The following is a 21870-nucleotide window of genomic DNA, read 5'->3' as shown; positions in this document are numbered from 1 at the left end:
TGCATAACAAATAAATATAAATGTCAGATTGTTATACTACAATCAATAATTTTATCTGTACATAAAAAACAAAGAATATAAAAACCTACACCAAACAACTGTTTTTACTTTTTGCCTGCATGAATACGACTAAAGGCTTTATGTTAACACATAAGTTGCTAATTGTAATATTGAGCACTTGACCATTACTATTGAATCGTCATGAAAACAACAAAAAAGCATAAAAATCGTGTAAAAATCATCAGGTTTTTTGTCAACCAACAATATTAAAGACATTTCTCTAAATGGGTCAATATGTTTGTCTTGTGAGATCAAACAATAAACTTAGGCTATCATGCAACGTTTTATAGAAAACTAATCACAGTAATGAAGTACTAACCGCAAGTTCTGGTGGATGTTTATATCAAATCATATCTTTATACGTGAAAGTTCGGTCAAGGAACATCGATATTTATAAAAAAATGTTTTGGGGGAGGGGGGTGAGTTTTTGTGAGAATGATGAATAAATGACAGAGATAATATCCGCGTAAGTATACGAAATACGTTTGGTTATCGGTCAAACGCGCAAGGAAATTTCGTTCTAAACAATAAAAACTAAATAATATGTCACACTCTTCGAAAGCGTGATTCTTTGTCGTTGATTAACATATATGTTCTCAATCAAAATACTTGATCTGAAAATTTCTGTAGATCCGTTTCTGTAAAAGAAAAGCTTGTATACGTAGACAAAGTCTCAACAATGATTGAATAAAAAGCTTCTATTCAATATCACTAGATTCAAACTATATATTCAAACATTATATACAATAGTATTTATTACTTTTAAAAAAACTACTTTTTATTACTTTAAAAGTGTGTGATGGTAATTTTTTTTAGATTTTTGACGCTACAAGTACCAATCGAATTAGTTTTGTTTCAAAATTTAACACTTTGATGTATTGGGAAAACCTAAAATTATAAAATCATCATCTGCTAGACCACAATATTTGTTCATCAAAGTATGCTTATAAAACCCCCTTGGCAATATAAACGTATTCAAGAGTATACAACTTCTATTCTTACTTTTCTGAATGTGGGTGTGTCGTTTTATTCTTTTTCATGCACAAACATGCATGAACATTCCTTTTTTTTTATATCTAATTTAATCCCTACTGGAAAGTAAGTCTCTGAGAGACTGAGTGAGCAATAGCCGATTACAAACAAGCTTACAATACCTTTAAACAGACTTATTAAGAAGGGATATAGTTACGATACTGTTGTCAGGTCATTAAAGAAAGCATATTTTGGCTTTAATATTGATTCACTTATATGGTCTTTGCATCGGAACTAAATACATTTAAAAAGAAAATAGCTGTCGGCATAATACGGGTTATGTTCGTCTCATATATCTTTATGATAGTACGATACTAAACCCCTAACGGTAGGGATTGTGCCTGATATTCGTAGGAAGAAGACATAATCTTTCAATCAGTTTAATTGTGGTTTGGAGCTGGCATGTCAGTTAACTGCTTGTAGTCTGTTGTTATTTATGTATTATTGTCATTTTATTTATTTTCTTTTGTTACATCTTCTGACATCGGAATCAGACTTCTCTTGAACTGAATTTTAATGTGTGTATTGTTATGCGTTTGTTTTTCTACATTGGCTAGAGGAGAAGGGTAGAAATCTCATAAAGATGTTTAACACCACCGCAATTTTGCGCCTATCCCAAGGCAGGAGCCTCTTGCCTTTGTTAGTCTTGTATGATTTTAAATGTTTGCTTCTTGTGTATAATTCGGAGTATGACGTCCATTATCACTGTACTAGTATACATATACATATACATATTTTTTTAAGATTCCAGCTGCAGGACGCCTACGGGTGCGGGAGTTTCTCGCTACATTGAAGACCCATTGGTGGACTTCGGCTGTTGTCTGCTCTATGGTCGGATTGTTGTCGTTTTGACACATTCCCCGAATCCTTTCTTAATTTTATTAAATGTAAATGAGGGAATTCAGTGTTATCAACATCATTATCACGGTCGTCATCACTGTCAAATGAGTACCTCTATGTACATCCGCGTCCAAATTTACTTTCGAAGTCTTCAACGTGCCTTTTTATAAATGCACCCAGAAAATCTTCAATTACAAATATACCTATATTTTGGCATTGCACATGCACGTCATGTTTTTTCTCTGATTGTAAACAACTCAATTCATTGGATTCTGGGTGTGTAATGATTTATATTTTAGTCTCAGATACATGTTTACATTATAAGTTGTTGTAAGCTCTAAACTGGCTTTCTTTTTTGTTTTTGTTAGTTGTTGTTTTTGCTTTGTATCGATCTGATGAGTTAAGCTCTTTTTAACATATGTTATTAGTTTTTTCATGAATATCAGTTTAAGGAGGGTTAGCCGCCAGCAAACATGTTAATCCCCGCCATATTCTGTATGTGCATGTCCTAAGGAGGTTGTAAATTTAATGGTTGTCGTTTAATACTTTATATCATATTTGATTTTGTGTTTATTTTTTTGTACATAAATCAGGACAAAGGTTTCTATCGTTTGAATTGTTTAACCTTTGTCATTTACGGGTCTTTTTGGTCTCCTATTTGGCATTAAGTGTTAGTAAATGTTGAAGGCCGTACAGTCACCTATAGTAGTTAACTTCTATGTCGTCCTTGACAAAAGACGGACGAAAGATACCAAAGGGACAGTCAAACTCATAAATAATTGTCAATCTCATATCTAATGAAAGAGACAATGTAAGCATGTGTCAAAATTTTTTCATAAGGCTAACGTAGAAACAAAGAAAACGGTACTCGGATACAAAATAGAAATTCTCTTAAACTGACATCATGAATATGTGGGTTTTTTTTCTATTGCCAGTAATTTTGTTACGTTATGTGCTGTATTTCAACATGCAATCGACATGTGTTCATCTTCTCACCGACTTTCTATTTTATTCATACGAGGAGGATATAATATAGAAGCTTCCAGAGAAAAATCAAAAGAAGCTAGTTCTATCTTTTAATTTCACATTCGCTACATAATTTATGTCAACTCACCAAATAATTCAATTTGATGCACATGTTGAACGCATCTACCGATGAAACTTGAAATAAAGGAAACCACAATTACTGTTTATATAAAAATTGCCATTTTGTCAACTTCCGAAAGAGACCAAATGACTTAAAAGTTATTATCTAAAAAAAAGTCAACGCACAGATGTCAACAAGAGCAATACCAATAATACAGAATTGCAAGCTAAAATTTCCCAATATGACAACTGCAAAATAATTTAAACGAGTAAAATTCGGGCATTGTTGGTGTAAAAAAAAACATTAACGAAACACAAATATGATATAAAGCAACAATCAATAACCATTGAATACCAGGCTCCTGTCCTAAAAAAAACACAAACATAAAATAAACGTCACTCGAAACAGACTTTCTACCTCAGGCATAGATTACCTTAGCTGTATTTGGCAAAACGTTTAGGAAATTTGGTCCTCGATGCTCTTCAACTTCGTACTTTATTTGGCCTTTTTTAACTTTTTTGGATTCGAGTGTCACTGATGAGTCTTTTGTAGACGAAACGCGCGTCTGGCGTATAAAAATTATACAAAATTTAGTCCTGGTATCTATGATGAGTTTATTTACTCATTAGATCAGCAAAAAGCTAACATCAAAAAGAAACTTACAAAAGACTAAAGACACAAATTACAGATCTGAGAGTTCTCGCAGTTACTGCAAGATAGTTCAAAGTTAATAACAACTTAAAAATCATTATGTATCAAAATATAAAATAGTAACCACCCTATGGATTTGAGTAAAGATGTAATTGACAGTCCGAGAAAAAGATCTCCAACTATGCCAAAATAATCAGTAGAAACAGAATTCAGGACTAATTATATATAAATGTTCATAGGTATAAAACAATAATTATAGTATTTAGTATGTTTTAATCTTCTGATAACAGGTAAAAAATAATATTCTTATAACAGTGTTAAATTTAAAAATTGATAACCTTATAAGAATAAGTCTATTGATACTTAATTTCAAAATTAATAACAGCTTTTAGAAGAGAGACGAAAGATACCAGAGAGAGAGTCAAACTCATAGATAGAAAATAAATTGTCAACGCCATGGCTAAAAATAAAAACACAAACAGACAAATAATTGTACAGAAAACATAACATAGAAAACTAAAAACTAAGCAACAGAAGCCATAAAGGATACAGCCTTTGTAAGTCTTGTGCTATTCATCTATTCGTAATCATAAACCATACTGCATAGTCGGCTATATAAAGCCCTGCTGTGACAATTGTAAAACAATTAATACGAAAAAACTAACGGCCTAGTTTAAGTATAAAAATTGAACGAAAACAAATATGATATACATAAAAAAACGACAGCCACTAAATTACAGGTTCATTACTTATTTAGGATAGAATGTGGAGGGGTCAAAATTGTATTAAGGCGCTAACCTTTCCCTCACCTGAGACATTGGTGTAAGAATACAACATAAGAACGAACTACAAAAAAAATTGAAAAAGGCTTGATTCATCAGATGAATACAAATAGAAATACATCTAACAAAAGCACGTGGCAGGGTACTTTGGCATCCTTACAATAAAAAAACACTAAGAACAATAGAGGAGCTGATATTGCAAGTGATCGCTTTCTAATAACAGCCAATATAAAGTTGAAACTTAAAAAGATGTCTTCACCAACAACCATTAAAATTTGATATAAATAAATTGCAAGACACCAAAGTAAAACAAGAATTTAACCTGCAGATAAAGAAAAGATTTCAGGTCCTAGAAGACACAATAGAAGAAACAGCAGAACCAGCACCGATAAACAACAAATGACTGAAAGAAGAAGAAATATACAAAGAAACCAGTGAAAAAGTTATTGGCTATAAAAGACAAATACATAAAGAATGGATTACACAAGGAACATGGAAGTTGATTGATGAAAGAAAAGAAATAAACAACAAACTCTGTCAGACTTATTCAGAAAGAATAAAAGATAAGCTGAGGAAGGAATACTCAGAATGCAATAAGAAAGTGAAGAAAGCAACAAGAAGTGACAAAAGAAAGTATACAGAAGACCATGCAAAAGAAGCAGAAAATTCTGCATCCAATCAGAGAATGGGACAGGTTTACCAAGTTGTAAAACAGATATGCAACAAGAAAACTAATAAGAGCATGCCAATTAAAGACAAACAAAATAACACATTATCATCCGAAAAAGAACAAAAGGAAAGATGGAAAGAAAATTTCAAGAAGTTTTTAATAGAAAAGAACCAGAAAATACAATTAGCATCGATTTCACAGAAACACCATTAGAATTAGATATAGATCTTTATGCGCCAACCAAACTAGAAATCCAGAGAGCACTAAAAAGTTTAATGAAAAGAAAGGCACCAGGCATTGACCAATTAAATGCTGAACTCTTTAAAGCTGATGCTAAGCAAACATCAGATATCCTTTACCCAGGTTTTTTTTTGGAGAACAACATCCTACCAGACAACTGGTCCGAAGGTGACATCATAAGGATACCAAAGAAAGGTGATCTTACTAATTGCAATAACTGGAGAGGTATCACTCTTCTCTCTATTCCTAGTAAAGTATTTTGCAAAATCCTAATTTCAAGAATTAAAACAGCTATAGACAGAACACTACGACAAGAACAGGCAGGTTTTAGACAAGGACGAAGCTGTATAGACCACATATTTGTCCTCAGAAACAATGTGCAGAATGGCAAAGACAAATAATCATCAGCTTTGTAGATTTTGAAAAGGCTTCTGACAGCTTACACAGACAGGGATTATGGACCATCTTAAAAAGCTATGGAATCCCTGAAAAAAACAATACAACTCACCAAAGCCTTCTACGATAACTTTGAATGCACTGTAGAATCTGACCTAGACACTAGTTGTTTGGTAAAATCTGGAGTGAGGCAAGGATGTCTGATGTCATCTCTCTTATAAAAAAGAAGATGTGGTATGATTGCCAATCAAACAACTATTCACAAAAGACCAAAATGACACAAACATTAACAATTATAGGTCACCGTACGGCCTTCAACAATGAGGAAAGCCCATACCGCATAGACAGCTATACAAGGCCCCGATAAGACAATGTAAAACAATTCAAAGGAGAAAACTAACGGCCTTATTTATGTAAAAAAAATGAACGAAAAACAAATATGTAACACATAAACAAACGACAACCACTGAGTAACAGGCTCCTGACTTGGGACATTTCTTGTTTATCACTGCAGTCGACTGGGTGATGAAATCAACAATGTCAAATACCAACAACGGAATAAGGTGGACACTCAGTTCAAACCTAAAGGATATAGACTATGCAGATGATCTAGCAATAGTATCCAATACTAAAAATCAAATGAAAGAAAAAACGGAGGTATTAGAACAGAATGCCAGAATGATTGGTTTGAAAATCAACTCTAAGAAAACACAAATAATGACAGTTAACATGCTTTATACACCAGACATCAAAGTAAATGGAGAACAACTGGAATTGGTACAGTCCTTCACTTACCTAGGTAGTATTGTAAAATCAGAAGGTGGAGCTGGACAAGACATCAAAACTAAAATTGGCAAGGCAAGATCAGCCTTTCACAGACTACGAAACATCTGGGAAACACCATCAATCAGAAAAAAGACCAAACTGAAAATCTATAACAGCTGTGTAACATCAGTTTTACTTTATGGAGCTGAATGCTGGAGAATGACAGAAAAAGTCATTAATAGGTTATTCAGCTTTCATAATACCTGCCTACGTAGAATCATGAAGATATACTGGCCAAACAAAATAACTAACGAAGCTCTTCATAAGAAAACAAAAAGCCAAGATATTAAAACCGCTCTGCTACAGAAAAGATGGAGATGGCTTGGTCATGTCCTAAGAAAACCACAAGGAGATATGACCAAAGTTGCATTAAGATGGACACTTGGGGGAAAAAGGAAGAGAGGACGACAAAAAACAACATGGCGTAGAACAATAGAAACAGAGATGAAAGAGAGAGGTTACACCTGGGGAACTATTGAGAAAAAAGCAGAAAACAGAGAGGAGTGGCGGCAACTTGTCCTTGCCCTATCGGTGCCAAAAGGCATAACAAGGACTAAGTAAGTAAGTAAGAACAATACTAGTCCAAAGACAATAATAGATATAACTTATAATACTAATGCATTTAATACTAAATGTTCATTTGTATGTATCAAAGCTTAGTGTTGCGTTTATTTGTGTGAACAAGTATACATTATTATTTAGAGACCATTTGAAGCCGACTTATGACATGTGGTTTTCTCACTTCGTTGAAGCGATTGGTATTGCTAGCCTTATGCCGTTGTCTGATCTTTGGTCAGGCTATTCTCTCTTTGACACATTCCTTGTTTTCATTCTCTATTCTATTATTACAAAATACAAAATACGAGCTAATAATGATATACTGCAACGAACAAAAAAATGTAAACACACATATACTACCGGTATTTACATGCAATTAAATTCTAAATTATTTTCTGTTGATTTTGAAAATATTCCCAAATTGTGTAATTCAATATTTATGACATATTACAACTGTATTAGTTTGTAAGTGGATGGACTTCTCCGTTACTGTTTATTGTTTTGTGTACTCTATTTTGTCTGTTTGCTGTCTGTCTTTGGCAATGGTGTTGGTAATTTTTCTTCGCTTTCTGTTTTCTTTCTGACACGTTGGTATAATCTCTCCTTTTATATACCATTAGCTTTTAAACAACGATATGTCTAGAGAAAATAATATAGAAAAATTGTGAAGATGGTTACAAATAAACTCCCCAAAAAAGCATTGTAACAATAGGCTGAGACGCCTATACGCAGATTAATATGTTATCTTTATTTAAAATGAGAGAGAGACTTTTGACGTTTTAGTTCAGTTAAATAAGCTCCAATGTAAATCCCGACAAACACGTCAGGACTGACTATCAATAATCTCATTCCGTTTACAGAACTAAGAAGCATAACTCTTGTCAATTGCAGACAATATTGTAACATACAATTAGGTTTAAACCCTAAAATGTAGAATTTGCATTAAAATCAGGACTAGGAAAATTATGTTTTCTTCTCAAAAGCACTAAAGTAACTGGGTTTTTTTTAAATGTATTTGTTATTTGTATAAGGAGATACTAATTGAACAAATAGTGTAATCCAAATGAGTTTATCTCCAAATAAAGAAATATATATTTCAGCACTTACAGACAAGATTAAAGTTTAAAACAATATAGGTACATGATTAAACAACATGATTCTAAAAGTATTAATACATAAGAATATAATTATTATTTATGATTTGTTTTTAAACCAGATATGTCACAAGGTTATTGATTATGTACATGTATGTCTATACTTTTGTTTTGATCAAGTAACGATGTGTTACTAAAATGACTCGTTTTTTTTATTTATAATATCAGAATTTGCAATTGTGAGTTAAAAGCAGATGATCCATATTACTTAATGATCCAATTATCGACATAAAATAATGTAATAGATATATTAAACTCAATGATGTAAGTAATAAAATACATGTACAGAAGGATATGTTGATAGATTGCCTTTTTTAATGACCAGTAAAGTTTTGGGTATATATAGTTACTGAACCTCCACATTGGGTATCAGTGTTGTTGACCTGACATCAAGTAAGTACATGTATAAGTTGACAAAGCCATAATTGTTCTTCAGATTATTTCGCTTTAGTAAATTAGCTAGTTTTCTTTTCATGAGATTGAATATTACATCGTCCTGCTTAAACCAATACGGTATTTTTTTCTTTAAGATTATGACAATTCTTTCGTTTAATCTTTAGTGTATGTCACTATATTTTTACCAAAGCTATTGATCATGAATTGTCATCAGTTTTCTAAGACTCCCAATGATAAATACCAAATTAAATTGGGGTCATTTTCAATAGTTAACTAGACAATTCCAGTAGACTATGCGCCAGACGATGATTTTGATAATAACGTTGGTTTGATACTATTCTGGTATACAGCTTAATTGCTGATATTATCGACATCTCATTTTCTGGGTTTTTTTCTGCTTATTTTTTATTTGTTTTGTTTTTAAAATGTTATTTTTCTCGCTTGAATTATTTCATGTGGACCTTTTATAGCTGACTATAAGGTATAGGTAATCTTATTGTTACATGATAGTGACCTATAATTACTTTTATCCGGCATTTTTTTACACTATTTAGACAGCATTTTATAGCCATCAAGTATTTTAATTCTTATAATTCTTATTTATGATTTTTCAGAAATCCAGTATGTTGAAACTTATCCTGTTGAGTGTATGTGTCGCAATGGCCTGCGCATTCTATGACAAAGGTTATGGTGGATACGGACCAGGATTTTGGGGTCACGGAGGTTACAGTAAAATCATTTATGATGGATATGACGGATACGGTAAAGGATATGGTTATGACGGGTACGGTAAAGGATACGGAGGAGGAATAAATGATGGATACGGTAAAGGATACGGTGGTTTCGGCGGATATGGTGGTTACGGATACGGAGGATTTGGTGGTAATGGCGGTTACGGAAAGGGATATGGAGGATACGGAGTTCATGGCGGATATGGAAAAGGATATGGAGGATATGGAAACGGTGGATACGATGGCGGATATGGATATGGAAACAGTATCGGATACGGAAGTGGATTTGTGTCAGGGAAAGGGAAAATAGGTAACAAAAACTCTTATATTTTAAAATGAAATTGTCATGTTATCATAGTTATGTCTATCAGTGATTAATACTCTTAACTTGTATATCCCTTTGTTAGAAGGTAATTTAGTTATAAAGCATAATGATTACTAAGATGATAGTCCGGGATTATAATTTAGTACGCCAGACGCGCGTTTCGTTCACATAAGACTCATCAGTGACGCTCAAATGATATTGGTGACATACTATGTATGCAATTAACTTGTGTATTTTACAAAAAAAAATTGTACAGACTCGCTAAACATGTCCTATAAACATTACATATTAAAGTTGACTTTAATGATTCAAATATATATATATACGTTAAATTTATTTTGAGCCGTATAAGTTAAAAAAAATGTTATTCTTTCGTTATTTGTCATTTGTGCACATAATAAATGTTATTCTTTTTATTACAGGTGGTGGTTACTGAGGCCCACGATTACAGTCCAGAGTTGTTTTCTGACAGAAAACAAAACAAAGATTCTAAAATGCTTATTCAACAATAAACAAATCTACAAAGTTTCTGTTCTTTTATAGTTTAAACATACGATATACACAGATTGGCACGAAATGTGCATTGCAGTTGAATAATAAGAACCACGATACAAGATGTTACCTTATTTATGAGTTTTCTAATTCATTGAAACAATTGAAGCAAGATGCTTGGTATTTTAAATTTGGTAGCCGAAAATTTTCATTCTGACATACTGATATATATAAGAAGACATGGTATGAGTGCTAATACGACTGCTTTCAATCCAAGTCACAATTTGTTAAAGTAAACAAACTTCAACATGGAGACTTTGCTCGCACTGAACAGCAAGCTACAAAGGATCATGCATTGAAACAAAAAATGCTTATAAATTGGACAATACAAATAAACCTTAACAGTAATATTCCCGACATGTAACTTGTATGGTAAAGTGAGGCAAATATTACGACGCCAATTGTTTCCCAATTTTGTGACAGTCTTTGTTTGGTATATCCCTCAGTCACAATGCTAAACATATAAATTGGTACATGTGTTCGTTATTGTAATGGTTCAACATTTACATCCTGAATTTTAATCAAATATTTGAAATGTGATATGGATATTTTCACTTCGTACATAAATGATCCTTTGTGTTATCTTGTTAAGGGTCGCAATAAATATCAGGTTATAATCCAAAATCATATAAGATTATGCAAATGGAGAAGTTAGGTATATGTCAATTAGACAGCAACCCAATGACATAAAAACAATAATACTTCTTTGGGTACCAACATATGATCTTCAACAAAAAATACACTTCTCTTTTATCTCTTGTATAAAGCTCGCCTTGTGGTGGTCGTTGGTTTGATCCCAGGCCTGTTCGAACCAAAAACTTGAATTTTTGCTCCACTAAGCACGTCGCATTTAGGATCACCAAAGAGCAAAAATCTCGTCCGCTCTGATGGATGTTATTTAATAAAAAAAAAACAAAAAAAACATATGTTGGTTATAAGTAAAATCACAAAAATACTGAACTTAGAGGAAAATCTAAGCGGAAAGTCCATAATCACATGGCAAAATCAAATAACAAAACACATAAAAAACGAATGGACAAGAACTGTCACATTCCTGACTTGGTATTGACATTTTCAAATGTAGAAAATGGTGGATTAAACCTGGTTTTATAGCGCTAAACCTCTCACCTTGATGACGGTCTCATCAAATTCCGTTATATTTACAATGATGCGTGAACTAAACAGTCATAATACATAAAATAGTTAAAATATGGGTACAGCTGTCATCATCATGTAACAGTTTTAAAAGGAACAATTTAACAGAACACTAAAACATCTATCAAAGAATCACAAAAAGTCGCATATACAAAACACACCAGCAAAAAATGAAAGATGATACAAACACATTGACAGGATGTTTAAGTACCGAGCCACGTTAAATGGATATCTCATAAAAAAAATCCAACAGTAAAAGTAATATTAATAATAAATCAAAGACAAATGAAAGAACAATATAACACATTGTTAAGATGATTAACAACATCAGTACGCAGAATCTAAACATCAAGACCATCATGTATTATTTGTTGGTACGGAATATTTATCAACAAGGTCTTGGTACCTTCCGATGAACTTTTTTAGAAAAAGGACGAGACGTTCCTTGACACACCCCTGGTTCATCACCATTCTACTAAGACACTGATGACGTTTTACAGTCTGAGTAGGAGCTGCAAGCTCTTGAATATCGAATAAGTAGGGAATTTGGTATATTGCTACTAAGGCGGGGGAAATTTATAATTTCAAATAAATATGAATCGTCTCGTTTGTCATAGATTGTGTTACTGAGATGACTGTGTAAGTCAAATTCGAGATACAAGTCTAAAAATGAGGCAAAGGAAGCCGTGTCTATTGTTTCTTTAATTTCTAGTTCTGAGGGATATATCAATGGAACCCAATCAGAAAAGTTCGGATTGTTTATGGAAAGAACATCATCAATATATCTGAAAGTGAAATTAAATAATCTGGCTTCTTTTATCCTTTTGTTTTTGGCAAGTGTCTGAAGGAACACTTAAATTGAAAATAAGAAGAGGTCAGCAAAAAGAGGCGCACAGTTTGTTCCCATAGGAACGCCGACAATTCGTTGGAAAAGTCTACCTCCAAACTGAACAAATATGTTGTCGATAAGAAACTCCAGCATTCTGAACACTTGTTCTTCTGTGTAGCATGTTTTAACTTTTTGTTTTTGAACAAAACGAAAATGTAAGGCTGAGATCCTGTGAAACCAGCTACATTAACCCTTACAATTGTAGATTCACACCGGCTTTATATAAATTTGAAGGTATACCCTATGGTAAAAAAATAAGATGAGACTATCAGTTTCATTTCTTTGTTTGGCCCTTGGCCAAAAGCTTCGATCTGATTTCTTGGAATCCATTTTGTTCGCCGATATTCTCATTTCCAACAAACCAGACTTTACAGCTTATTAATATAACTGTAACAGCACCAGTCATATGCACAATTTGTTTAAGTGGTACAACAGATAATTTAATTCTTATAAATTATGCTCCTTATGCATAATTAATTTTTTTGCGAGGATGGAAACAAGCAAAAGTTGAAGAATACGAAGTTTCACAAAGAATGGAAGAATTACATTTTCAGATATTATGATTTTTCTTATTTTCCATGAACTATTTGATTAAATGATCAAACCAAGATGTTGTTTTAGATAAGAATATAAAGTGTTTTATTATGGTACTATTTGGGGAGACAGGGGCGGATGTGTATGTCAAACATGGGAACGTAGGCACCGACTTCCTTGGTGTTGTTTTTTTTTATAATTTAGAACAAAATGAAAATGTAAGACTGAACTCCTGTGGAACCAGCTACATTAACCCTTAAAATTGTAGATCCACACCGGCTATATATAAATTTAAACATAACGACTCATTACCTGAAGCAAAATAAAGTTTCGCGTGTGTAAAGCTATTTTGTTGTTCGTTTCAATGATCAAAACAGAATTTTTTGGCGAATGAATGTATAGTTGTTTAACTCACAGCGGCAAACCATGAATATATTACATGAAATACAAATCCTTCTATATAGTCTTGGTTTGACTCGTTCGGGGTTTTAACCCACGACCTGTGTACCCCAGAGCAAGCGCATTACCACGAGTACAGAAACGGAATCACAATATTTGAAAAGCATACTATATGGAAGGAAGACAAATCCCAAGACGGTATTACATAGGTTATGAAACATCAGTTGTGGCATTAATTCACTGCTCTAACTTCCTTGTTGTTTGATAGGTTGTGCATTGGGTTTCGGTGTGTTATAAGTTGATGGTCTCCTCTTCTTTATGCATATGCGATAAAGTGTATCGACAAGTAGTAGATATTCCTATGGGCATCAACTGCGCCCCGCAGATTTATTCCTGTATTGCTATGAAACTCAGTTTATGACCAAACCCAGTAAAGACACGTTATTGTTACATTTGGATAATACGTTCAACAATACCTACCGTTATCTTGATAATATTTTTCGTTAAATAATCCAGAGCTCTTTTAATATACTACCGAAATTTACATAAGGATTTAATTCAACTTAATCATACATAAACAGCAGTAGTTGTCCTTTTCAATGAAACTTCATACTAAAAGTAACGACAAAAGAGACGATTTTTCGTTCTCAAACGATTGTCTTTTGTTTAAATTGTTTAAATTGTTTAACACCTCATCCCTTATTTTATTGATTTTACATTTATATTGTGTCATCGATCAAATCTATTCGTTTGAGTGTATGTTTACTTGTGTTTATATGTCTTTGAATTGAGTTCAGTCATTTCAATTGACATTTTATAGTGTGTCTGTATATGTTGTGATGTTACACTATTGTTTCAGGTAAGAGTCAAGGCTTGCACCTTTTAAAACGTTTAAACCCGCTGCATTTGTTTGCAACAGTCCTTAGTCAGGAACCCGTTGTCGTTTGTTGATGTGGTTCATAAGTGTTCGTTTCTCGTTTTTTTATGTAGGTTAACCCGCCACTAACATTCTGATCCTACGCGCTTCTTTGTTTATGTTATTGGTTGATTTTTATCACGCTTCGTGTCTTTGACTTCTATAGCATATGTGGTATAGAGGTTCCAGTTTGTACCAATCCAATGAGTCATGCCTTTTCTATCTACGTTATGCAATTCATTTACATGATGTGCTGCTAAACAGCTAGCTCAGGCTGTGGAAGTTTGGGTGTTCATAAACATGTTTCAACCAACCACATTTTTTGTGTCTTTCCCAAGCCAGCGACTCGTTTCACCAAAATTTAATGAGAAACAAAATATTTGTATGTCATTAACAATTCAGTATAACTTACTACCAATTTATGTTGTAAAAACTTTTGTTAAAAGAGCCCATTAATCCTTTAATACAACTTGCTTCCGTTGGTTATTTTCTGCTACATTTGTTTTTCGTTTGCTGTTTTGTAACTAATCAGTTTGGGTTTGTTTTTCGTTATAACTATTTTTCTTCACATTTTGTCTTAATGGGGCCTTTCATAGATGATTTTATGGACGTGTTCATTGCCGTTGAAGACCAAATGACATGAAACATATGAAATAATTCAAGTAAGATTATTATAAAACGGCCTTATTTTACATTTTAGTGAATGTTCAACCCTTCTCTTACCCAAAGCATAAGAACAAGCTATACAAATCTGTTGAAAAGTGCTTAGCAAAGGTTTTTGATGAAGGCCGTGCTTTGACCTATAATTCTATATTTAACTTTTATACACTGTGACTTGAATGAAGAGTTGTCTCGTTGTTCTTACTTATATTACCTTATCGAATCAACACAAAGCAGAAAAGCATCTACAAAACACATACAGAACGTGGTAGGGTGTTTATATATCCGTTACAACAACAAAAAGTCAGATTTGATAGTACTTGAAGTTTCTGGCAGCTAGTACTAAGTCAATACATCTAATAAAACATCAGCAGTCAAAGAAAAAAACACATGAAGTTGCACAACACCAAAAACATAGACATTGACAGACTGTATGCATGCATATATGCCAAGCATAGTCTTATATTCACGTATATCTAAATATATTATCAATATTTAATATTAAATTCAGCGATTGTTGGTCGCAAGATAATCTTTTTTTATGGTCCATGCAATGCGTTCCCATTTTCTAACTAAAACAAATTCCATAACAGTTGTTAAATGCTTTGGTTTATGTGATATGTTCTATACAAATCAACGTTTACTATTAACCTTTCAGTCACAAAGTGCTTCAAGTGCTCGTTGTTTGCCATGTTTCATCGCGTTTTTCTCTCACAGTGTAAGTGTGAGGTTGTTGAAGTTACATTCCATAAAATAGAAACACACAGAGCACCAAAAATGTGAAGATAGAGAAAACAATATTTCAAAACCTATAAATATGTTGTGGGAACGAGCTTGCATGGCATTTTCTGCCACCAGGACAAAGATATACAATTTTAAATGTCAGTAAATTTGAGAGATTACAAATTTATTTTAATTACGTTTTAAGAAAATAATCTATCAAGCAGATAATAGGGTTTAGTTTATAATTGCGTGTTTCGAACACAGTTCTAGAACGTATTTTCTTTAAATGATTTTTTTTCTATTGACTGGACACGTCACAAGAACAAGTAAGTATAAACTATGTTCGAAGCTTGACAAAAGAAGTTCCGGAAAAGACAATAGAACAATATGCAAAAAAGTTCAAAACTTTTGAAATAAGGTCACCAAGGTAATTTTGAATTGACCTACTAGTAAATCATGTAATTTTATGCAAATAAAGGGTTTGTCATATTTAGGAAATATTTGATACGGCCTTTTCAATTAATAATTGTTAAACAAAACACAGTAAAATCTTTTACCACCATAGTATCATTCCTGCAGGAACAATAAGATTTGTGTCACCGATTATCGTTTACAGTAGATATTTTGTTCTGCTTTTCCGAAGCTCATGCAATACAATGAATTTTGTTATCGTGTCCATGATATTTTGATCTATTTGACATTTGTTCATCCGCATTACCAAACTTTCAAAAAGTACTTTGATCCTTTCGGGTTTTTTTTAATGTGTTGAAAGTTCGCCCCGATATTCTCGAAAGCTACAGTTGTTGAAAATTTCAATATTGTTCAAAATTGTATCATGCTTAATAATTGTTAATATGAATGGAAATGTAAGGTAAATAAATTGTAAATTAAAAGCAGTCAGATCCATCATATTTAATTGACCAATTATCGACATAAAATCATGTAATTATTATTGATATATTAAAATCTATGTGTTTCAATGATGTAAGTAATTAAATACATGTACAAAAGGATATGTTGATAGATTGCCTTTTTTTAATGACCAGTAAAGTTTTGTGTATATATAGTTACTGTAACTCCACCTTGGGTATCAGTGTTGTTGACCTGACATTAAGTAAGTACATGTATCTATTATTATAGTTGATAGAGCCATTGGTTTTTTCTTCTTCATATTATTACGTTGTCACATAAAATAGTTCGCTAGTTTTCTTTTTATATTGTTAGAAAATTGGTTCGTCCTATAAAGCACAAAAATTAAGACTATTATGTAACATCAAAATAAATTTATTCTTACACAGATGTTTCCGGTTAGAAATATCAGTATTGTTTGGTCAAAAATTATGGCAAACGTATTTCGAATACGAAAGTTTTATCTTAATACGGTTCACATAATATAACAATACAAAATGCAGATAAGATATTTAAGCAGCGAATTATTCCGAATGTAGAAAAACAGCACAAGCATATTGAAATACATGCAAAGCATTACTATTTACATATCTAAACATGCCAAAAACTGAAGCATATTATTAAAATTTCAAGCAAATAAAAATTGAAGAACAACTAAAATTTAAGTACAAATAAGAATTTAGCACACATGCAAAATTAAAGACAATTCAAACATTTAAAGCTATTACTAGAAGTATTAAAAGCTTATCTACCTGCAGAGCAAAAACATTTTGAACCATTCCAGGACTGTATAAGGCAAAATCAAAAAAAAAATGCATCGTTAATGATTGTAAATTATTTGTTCTCCGAGTCTATTTTCTTTCAGTTTCTAAAGTTCCTTCTAATTTATTTTGTATTTTGTTTAACTGTACAAACATTGAAGCTACAAAAATTCTTTTGAACTATATAATTTGGTATTGCTTTACTACTACCAGTATTTTTGTTCTTATCTTACTTAAACTGATTTACATCGAACAACATTAGTATGTATATTAAAAGGTTGAATGTTAGGTGCATAATAATCAGTTTAACCCGCAACATGTACATTGAATGCTCATCACAAGTCATGAACCTCGTCATGCAATGTTTGTTTTAGTTACATTTTTTAATGTTTCTGCTCATCTGAATTTTAAAATCATAATTCCCTTCGTTGAAAATGAATTATTATTGGTATAACTTTGTTACATTGCACGTAGAAGAAGTGTTAAGGCAGAAAATGTGGATTGAAACTCTAAAGTCATAAAACATTTTTCTATATTTGTAATTCTCAGAAATCCAGTATGTTGAAACTTATCCTGTTGAGTGTATGTGTCGCAATGGCCTGCGCATTCTATGACAAAGGTTATGGTGGATACGGACCAGGATTTGGGGGTCACGGAGGTTACAGTAAAATCATTTATGATGGATATGACGGATACGGTAAAGGATATGGTTATGACGGGTACGGTAAAGGATACGGAGGAGGAATAAATGATGGATACGGTAAAGGATACGGTGGTTTCGGCGGATATGGTGGTTACGGTGAATACGGATATGGCGGATTTGGTGGTAATGGCGGATATGGAAAGGGATATGGCGGATTTGGTGGTTATGGCGGATATGGTAAGGGATATGGAGGATATGGACACGGCGGATATAATGGCGGATATGGACATGGAAACAGTATAGGATACGGAAGTGGACTTGTTTCAGGAAAAGGGAAAATAGGTAAATAAACTATTAAAAGTCTCATTCAAAATGTCATATATATCTTCAATTTACATTTTCTCGCACAAAATTTTAATCCTGGTATATATGATAATTTATTTACATTATACCATCGTTATAAGGAACCTTATATTTTAAAAACAATTTCGTATACATATATCATGATTGATGAAATACAACCCCACTTCTTTAACTATGCTAGAGGTGTGTACAATTGGAATTATACTATTTACCGGATTTATTATCACATAAGCAACACAACGAGTGGCACATGTGGAGCAGGATCTGATTACCCTTCTTGTGCACCTGAGATCAACACTAGTTTTTGGTGGGGTTGGTGTTGCTCAATCTTTCGTTTTCTATGTTGTGTCATGTGTACTATTGTACTATTGTTTGTTTGTTTGTCTTTTTTCATTTTTAGCCATGGCGTTGTCAGTTAATTTTTGATTTATGAGTTTTACTGTCCCTCTGGTGTCTTTCGTCCCTCATTTTTTGGCTTATACTTTTTTTTTATAATTTCCTTTTTGCACAACACCGGTAAAATGTCATACATGTGTATAATTCGGAGTTTAATATGACGTCCATTATCACTGTACTATTATGCATATTTTAGGGGCCAGCTGAAGGACACCTACGGGTGCGGGAATTCTCGCTACATTGAAGACCCATTGGTTGACTTCGGCTGTTGTTTGCTCTATGGTCGGGTGGTTGTCGCTTTGACATATTCACCATTTCCTTTCTCAATTTTATGTACAAACATTGCACATTCAAATTGTGTTTAAGATTCAAATATGTACATGAATATGGTAAATGGATTGTGAGCTGCTTTAGTTGTACTTTAAATTTGTTACTTGTGGAAATTAAAATCATGTATTCTTTTCATTGCAGGAGGTGGCTATTGAGACAAGAGATTTAAGTCCAGTGTTGTTTGCTGAAAATAAAACAACATAAGAAGACTCTAAAATATTTTAAACAATAAAAGTGTAAACTGATTTTAGTTGATTTTATTACTTATTTTATACATGCATTGTAGTTGAAGATTCACATCCTAACTTTATACAGAATACTTAAACGTGATATTGGCATTTAAAAGTACACATCCGTGAAACAAACTAGTTGTGTGCCCTTTGTAGATTGTTGTTCGTTTTGAGCCAAGGCTCCGTGTTGAAGACCGTATGTTGAAGACCGTATGTTGACCTATAATGGTTTACTTTTATAAAATGTTACTTGGATGGAGAGTTGTCTGATTGGCACTCATACCACATCTTCTTATGTCCATACATTAGTCATTTCTTGCTGTTCAGTGTCGCTGTACATCTCAGCTTATAGTCCAAAATCAGATAAGATGCAAAAAATATAATGTACTAATACAAGATTGTCAATTATAGGCAGTAACCAAACGAGACAAACAAACTTAATTACTTCGATTGTGATCATCACATGGTCTTCAACAACAAACATACAATACGCCTGTGTGTTTTCTCTTGAGTGTGTTAGGTGATTACATTACAGGCCGGCCTGGTCTAACTAAAGATTTGAAAATTGATATTTCTCTGCTATGCACACAACATATTTAGATAGATAGGAGTAAGAACAAAAAACTGATCGGCTGGGAATCAAAGTAAAGCGTCAAGATAAATGGCATGTCTTCATTGTGTTACCTTGTGACTATAAAAATAAGATGTGGTATGATTGATATTGAATTTAACAAATATAGGTCACCTTAAGGCCTTCAACAATGAGCCAAACCCATACCGCATAGTCAGTCAAGAAAGCCTTTGCACTTTCGACTTAGCATGTCGGTCTACTAAAGCTACAATGCAGATATTATTAATTTTTCTCTGTAAATTGTTTTTGGTCTGATATGCATTTAATATTTGACATAGGCCGTTAAACTATCCATCGTCATCATAAACACACGAACGAGTCGACTATATACTATGTAACGTTTTAAATTCTTCTCTTTAAAAAAAAGTTGCTGTGTCTGAGCAGCAAGTTGATGAGCCATGCAGGGGTATGTCAGGGAACGTCCTGTCCTTTCTCTAAAACAGTTCATCGGAAGGTACCAAGATCTTGTTGATAAGTTTTCCGTATTAACTTCAAAAATTGTACATGATGATCTTGAAGTAAAAAGTGCTGTATACTGACGTTGTTTGTCATCTTAAGGTGGTATGGGTGTCTTTCGCCATCTTGGATTGTAAAAAACGGAGAATCTAAGGTCCATCTTTTCTATCAAGTTAGCAAAATTTGATGCAGGAATGCAGATTTTTAATGTCAATTTTCATTGAAAAGAACCAATTTATAAGAATATAACTTATAAATATTAATATTTTTACAAGTGTAGATTATTTTTGGTTGTTTTTTTAATATTTTCAAATTGGCAATTTAAGGGGAAGTAACTCTAAAACAGTGCTTTTTCTGAAGGACTCTACATGAAATTTTCCTATTTTGTCTTTGAGACGGAAAAAACTTACGGTGACCCTATCTTTTCTTTTGATATTCTCAAAACATTGTCTGAAAGCAATCTTTTCCTAATTTATTTTACAATTCTATCATTTTGTTTAGTTTCTATTCACAAAATGCTGTTTTTTTCTGTATAATCCATACAAAATTTGTCATTTTGTCACAACCTATAGCTTGAGAAAATGCGCGGTGACCTATCATTTTTATAATATTTTTGAACATGTATCAATAGAAACTACATTTTGACAAAGTATGAACAAATTCTATCATTTTTATTTTAGACTCCCATACCACCTTCATAACGTGTTTATATTATTCTTTTATTTGTCTTTATGAATATTACTTGTACTATTTAGTCTACTTTTGGTAATATACATTTGACGTGGCTCTACATACGTATATACCCCGTCGTTTGGGCTATTGTGCTATAGTGATTTTTTTAATTCTTCGTATTGATTTTTTGCTCATGTTCTTTGTCTATATGCCTTTTTATGTTTCGATGTTACATATGACGTGGCTCAGTGCTTATTCATCCCGTCATAGTATCATTGTGCTATGGTAAATTCTTGTATTCATGTCTTTCATCTTTACTAATATGCTATGTCTGTATTCATTTTTGGGTTTCTTTGCTACACATTTGATTTATTTTATAGTGATGAAGATTATAACTGCTGTTCCTTCAATTTTTGAAATTTTTACCTACTGTAGATTCATAATTATTCGTTGGATACCAATTTTCGTGGATTTTGTGGGTACCGGGAAACCACGAATTCAAATATTAAACGAATTGGCAATTTTCTTAAGAAATATATGCATACTTTGTCAAAACCACGAAATTAAATATCCACGAATATGCAAGTTTTCTTCAAACCACGAAAATTGGTACCCACGAAAATAAATGAATCCACAGTATTATGTTTGGTTTGTTCACACATCGTTGTCCATATAATGGAATTTCATGCGACTGTCGTACAAGTGAGAGGTTTAGCAATCTACAGAACAAGGTTTAATCCACCATTTCTTTACATAAAAAAATGCATGTACCTAGTCAGGAATATGTCAGTTGTTATCAATTCGTTTGATATAGGTTTGAGCTTTTGATTTTGCCATTTGATTAGTTAAAGACTTTCCGATTTGAATTTTCCTCGGTGTTCGCTATTTTGGTGGTTTTTCTTTT

General features: G+C 32.7%; 3 protein-coding genes across 3 annotated transcripts; all 3 read left to right on the top strand.

Moving 5' to 3' along the window:
- Nucleotides 1-6295: 6295 nt before the first annotated feature.
- On the top strand, nucleotides 6296-7144 carry LOC134710955 (uncharacterized). The gene has a single exon (XM_063571377.1). The coding sequence runs from the start codon at nucleotides 6296-6298 to the stop codon at nucleotides 7142-7144; it is 849 nt and encodes a 282-aa protein (XP_063427447.1).
- A 1413-nt stretch (nucleotides 7145-8557) lies between these two features.
- LOC134712157 (keratin-associated protein 19-2-like) lies at nucleotides 8558-10275 on the top strand. The gene is made up of 3 exons (XM_063573410.1): nucleotides 8558-8688; nucleotides 9306-9732; nucleotides 10170-10275. Exons 2-3 carry the CDS (start codon nucleotides 9315-9317, stop codon nucleotides 10181-10183), a joined length of 432 nt encoding a protein of 143 aa, XP_063429480.1. The 5' UTR covers nucleotides 8558-8688; nucleotides 9306-9314; the 3' UTR covers nucleotides 10184-10275.
- Nucleotides 10276-17765: 7490 nt separating this feature from the next.
- LOC134712156 (keratin-associated protein 19-2-like) lies at nucleotides 17766-19223 on the top strand. Its single transcript, XM_063573409.1, has 2 exons — nucleotides 17766-18230; nucleotides 19119-19223. Exons 1-2 carry the CDS (start codon nucleotides 17804-17806, stop codon nucleotides 19130-19132), a joined length of 441 nt encoding a protein of 146 aa, XP_063429479.1. The 5' UTR covers nucleotides 17766-17803; the 3' UTR covers nucleotides 19133-19223.
- The last annotated feature ends 2647 nt before the right edge of the window (nucleotides 19224-21870 follow it).

This window comes from Mytilus trossulus, chromosome 3 (assembly GCF_036588685.1).
Source record: "Mytilus trossulus isolate FHL-02 chromosome 3, PNRI_Mtr1.1.1.hap1, whole genome shotgun sequence".
Classification (NCBI taxonomy): Eukaryota; Metazoa; Mollusca; class Bivalvia; order Mytilida; family Mytilidae; genus Mytilus; species Mytilus trossulus.
This window is presented reverse-complemented; position numbering and strand designations above follow the sequence as displayed.

Excerpts from the sequence above, each read along its gene's own strand:
- LOC134712156 (XM_063573409.1), top strand. The coding sequence starts at position 17,804 with ATGTTGAAACTTATCCTGTTGAGTGTATGTGTCGCAATGGCCTGCGCA.
- LOC134710955 (XM_063571377.1), top strand. The coding sequence starts at position 6,296 with ATGTCAAATACCAACAACGGAATAAGGTGGACACTCAGTTCAAACCTA.
- LOC134712157 (XM_063573410.1), top strand. The coding sequence starts at position 9,315 with ATGTTGAAACTTATCCTGTTGAGTGTATGTGTCGCAATGGCCTGCGCA.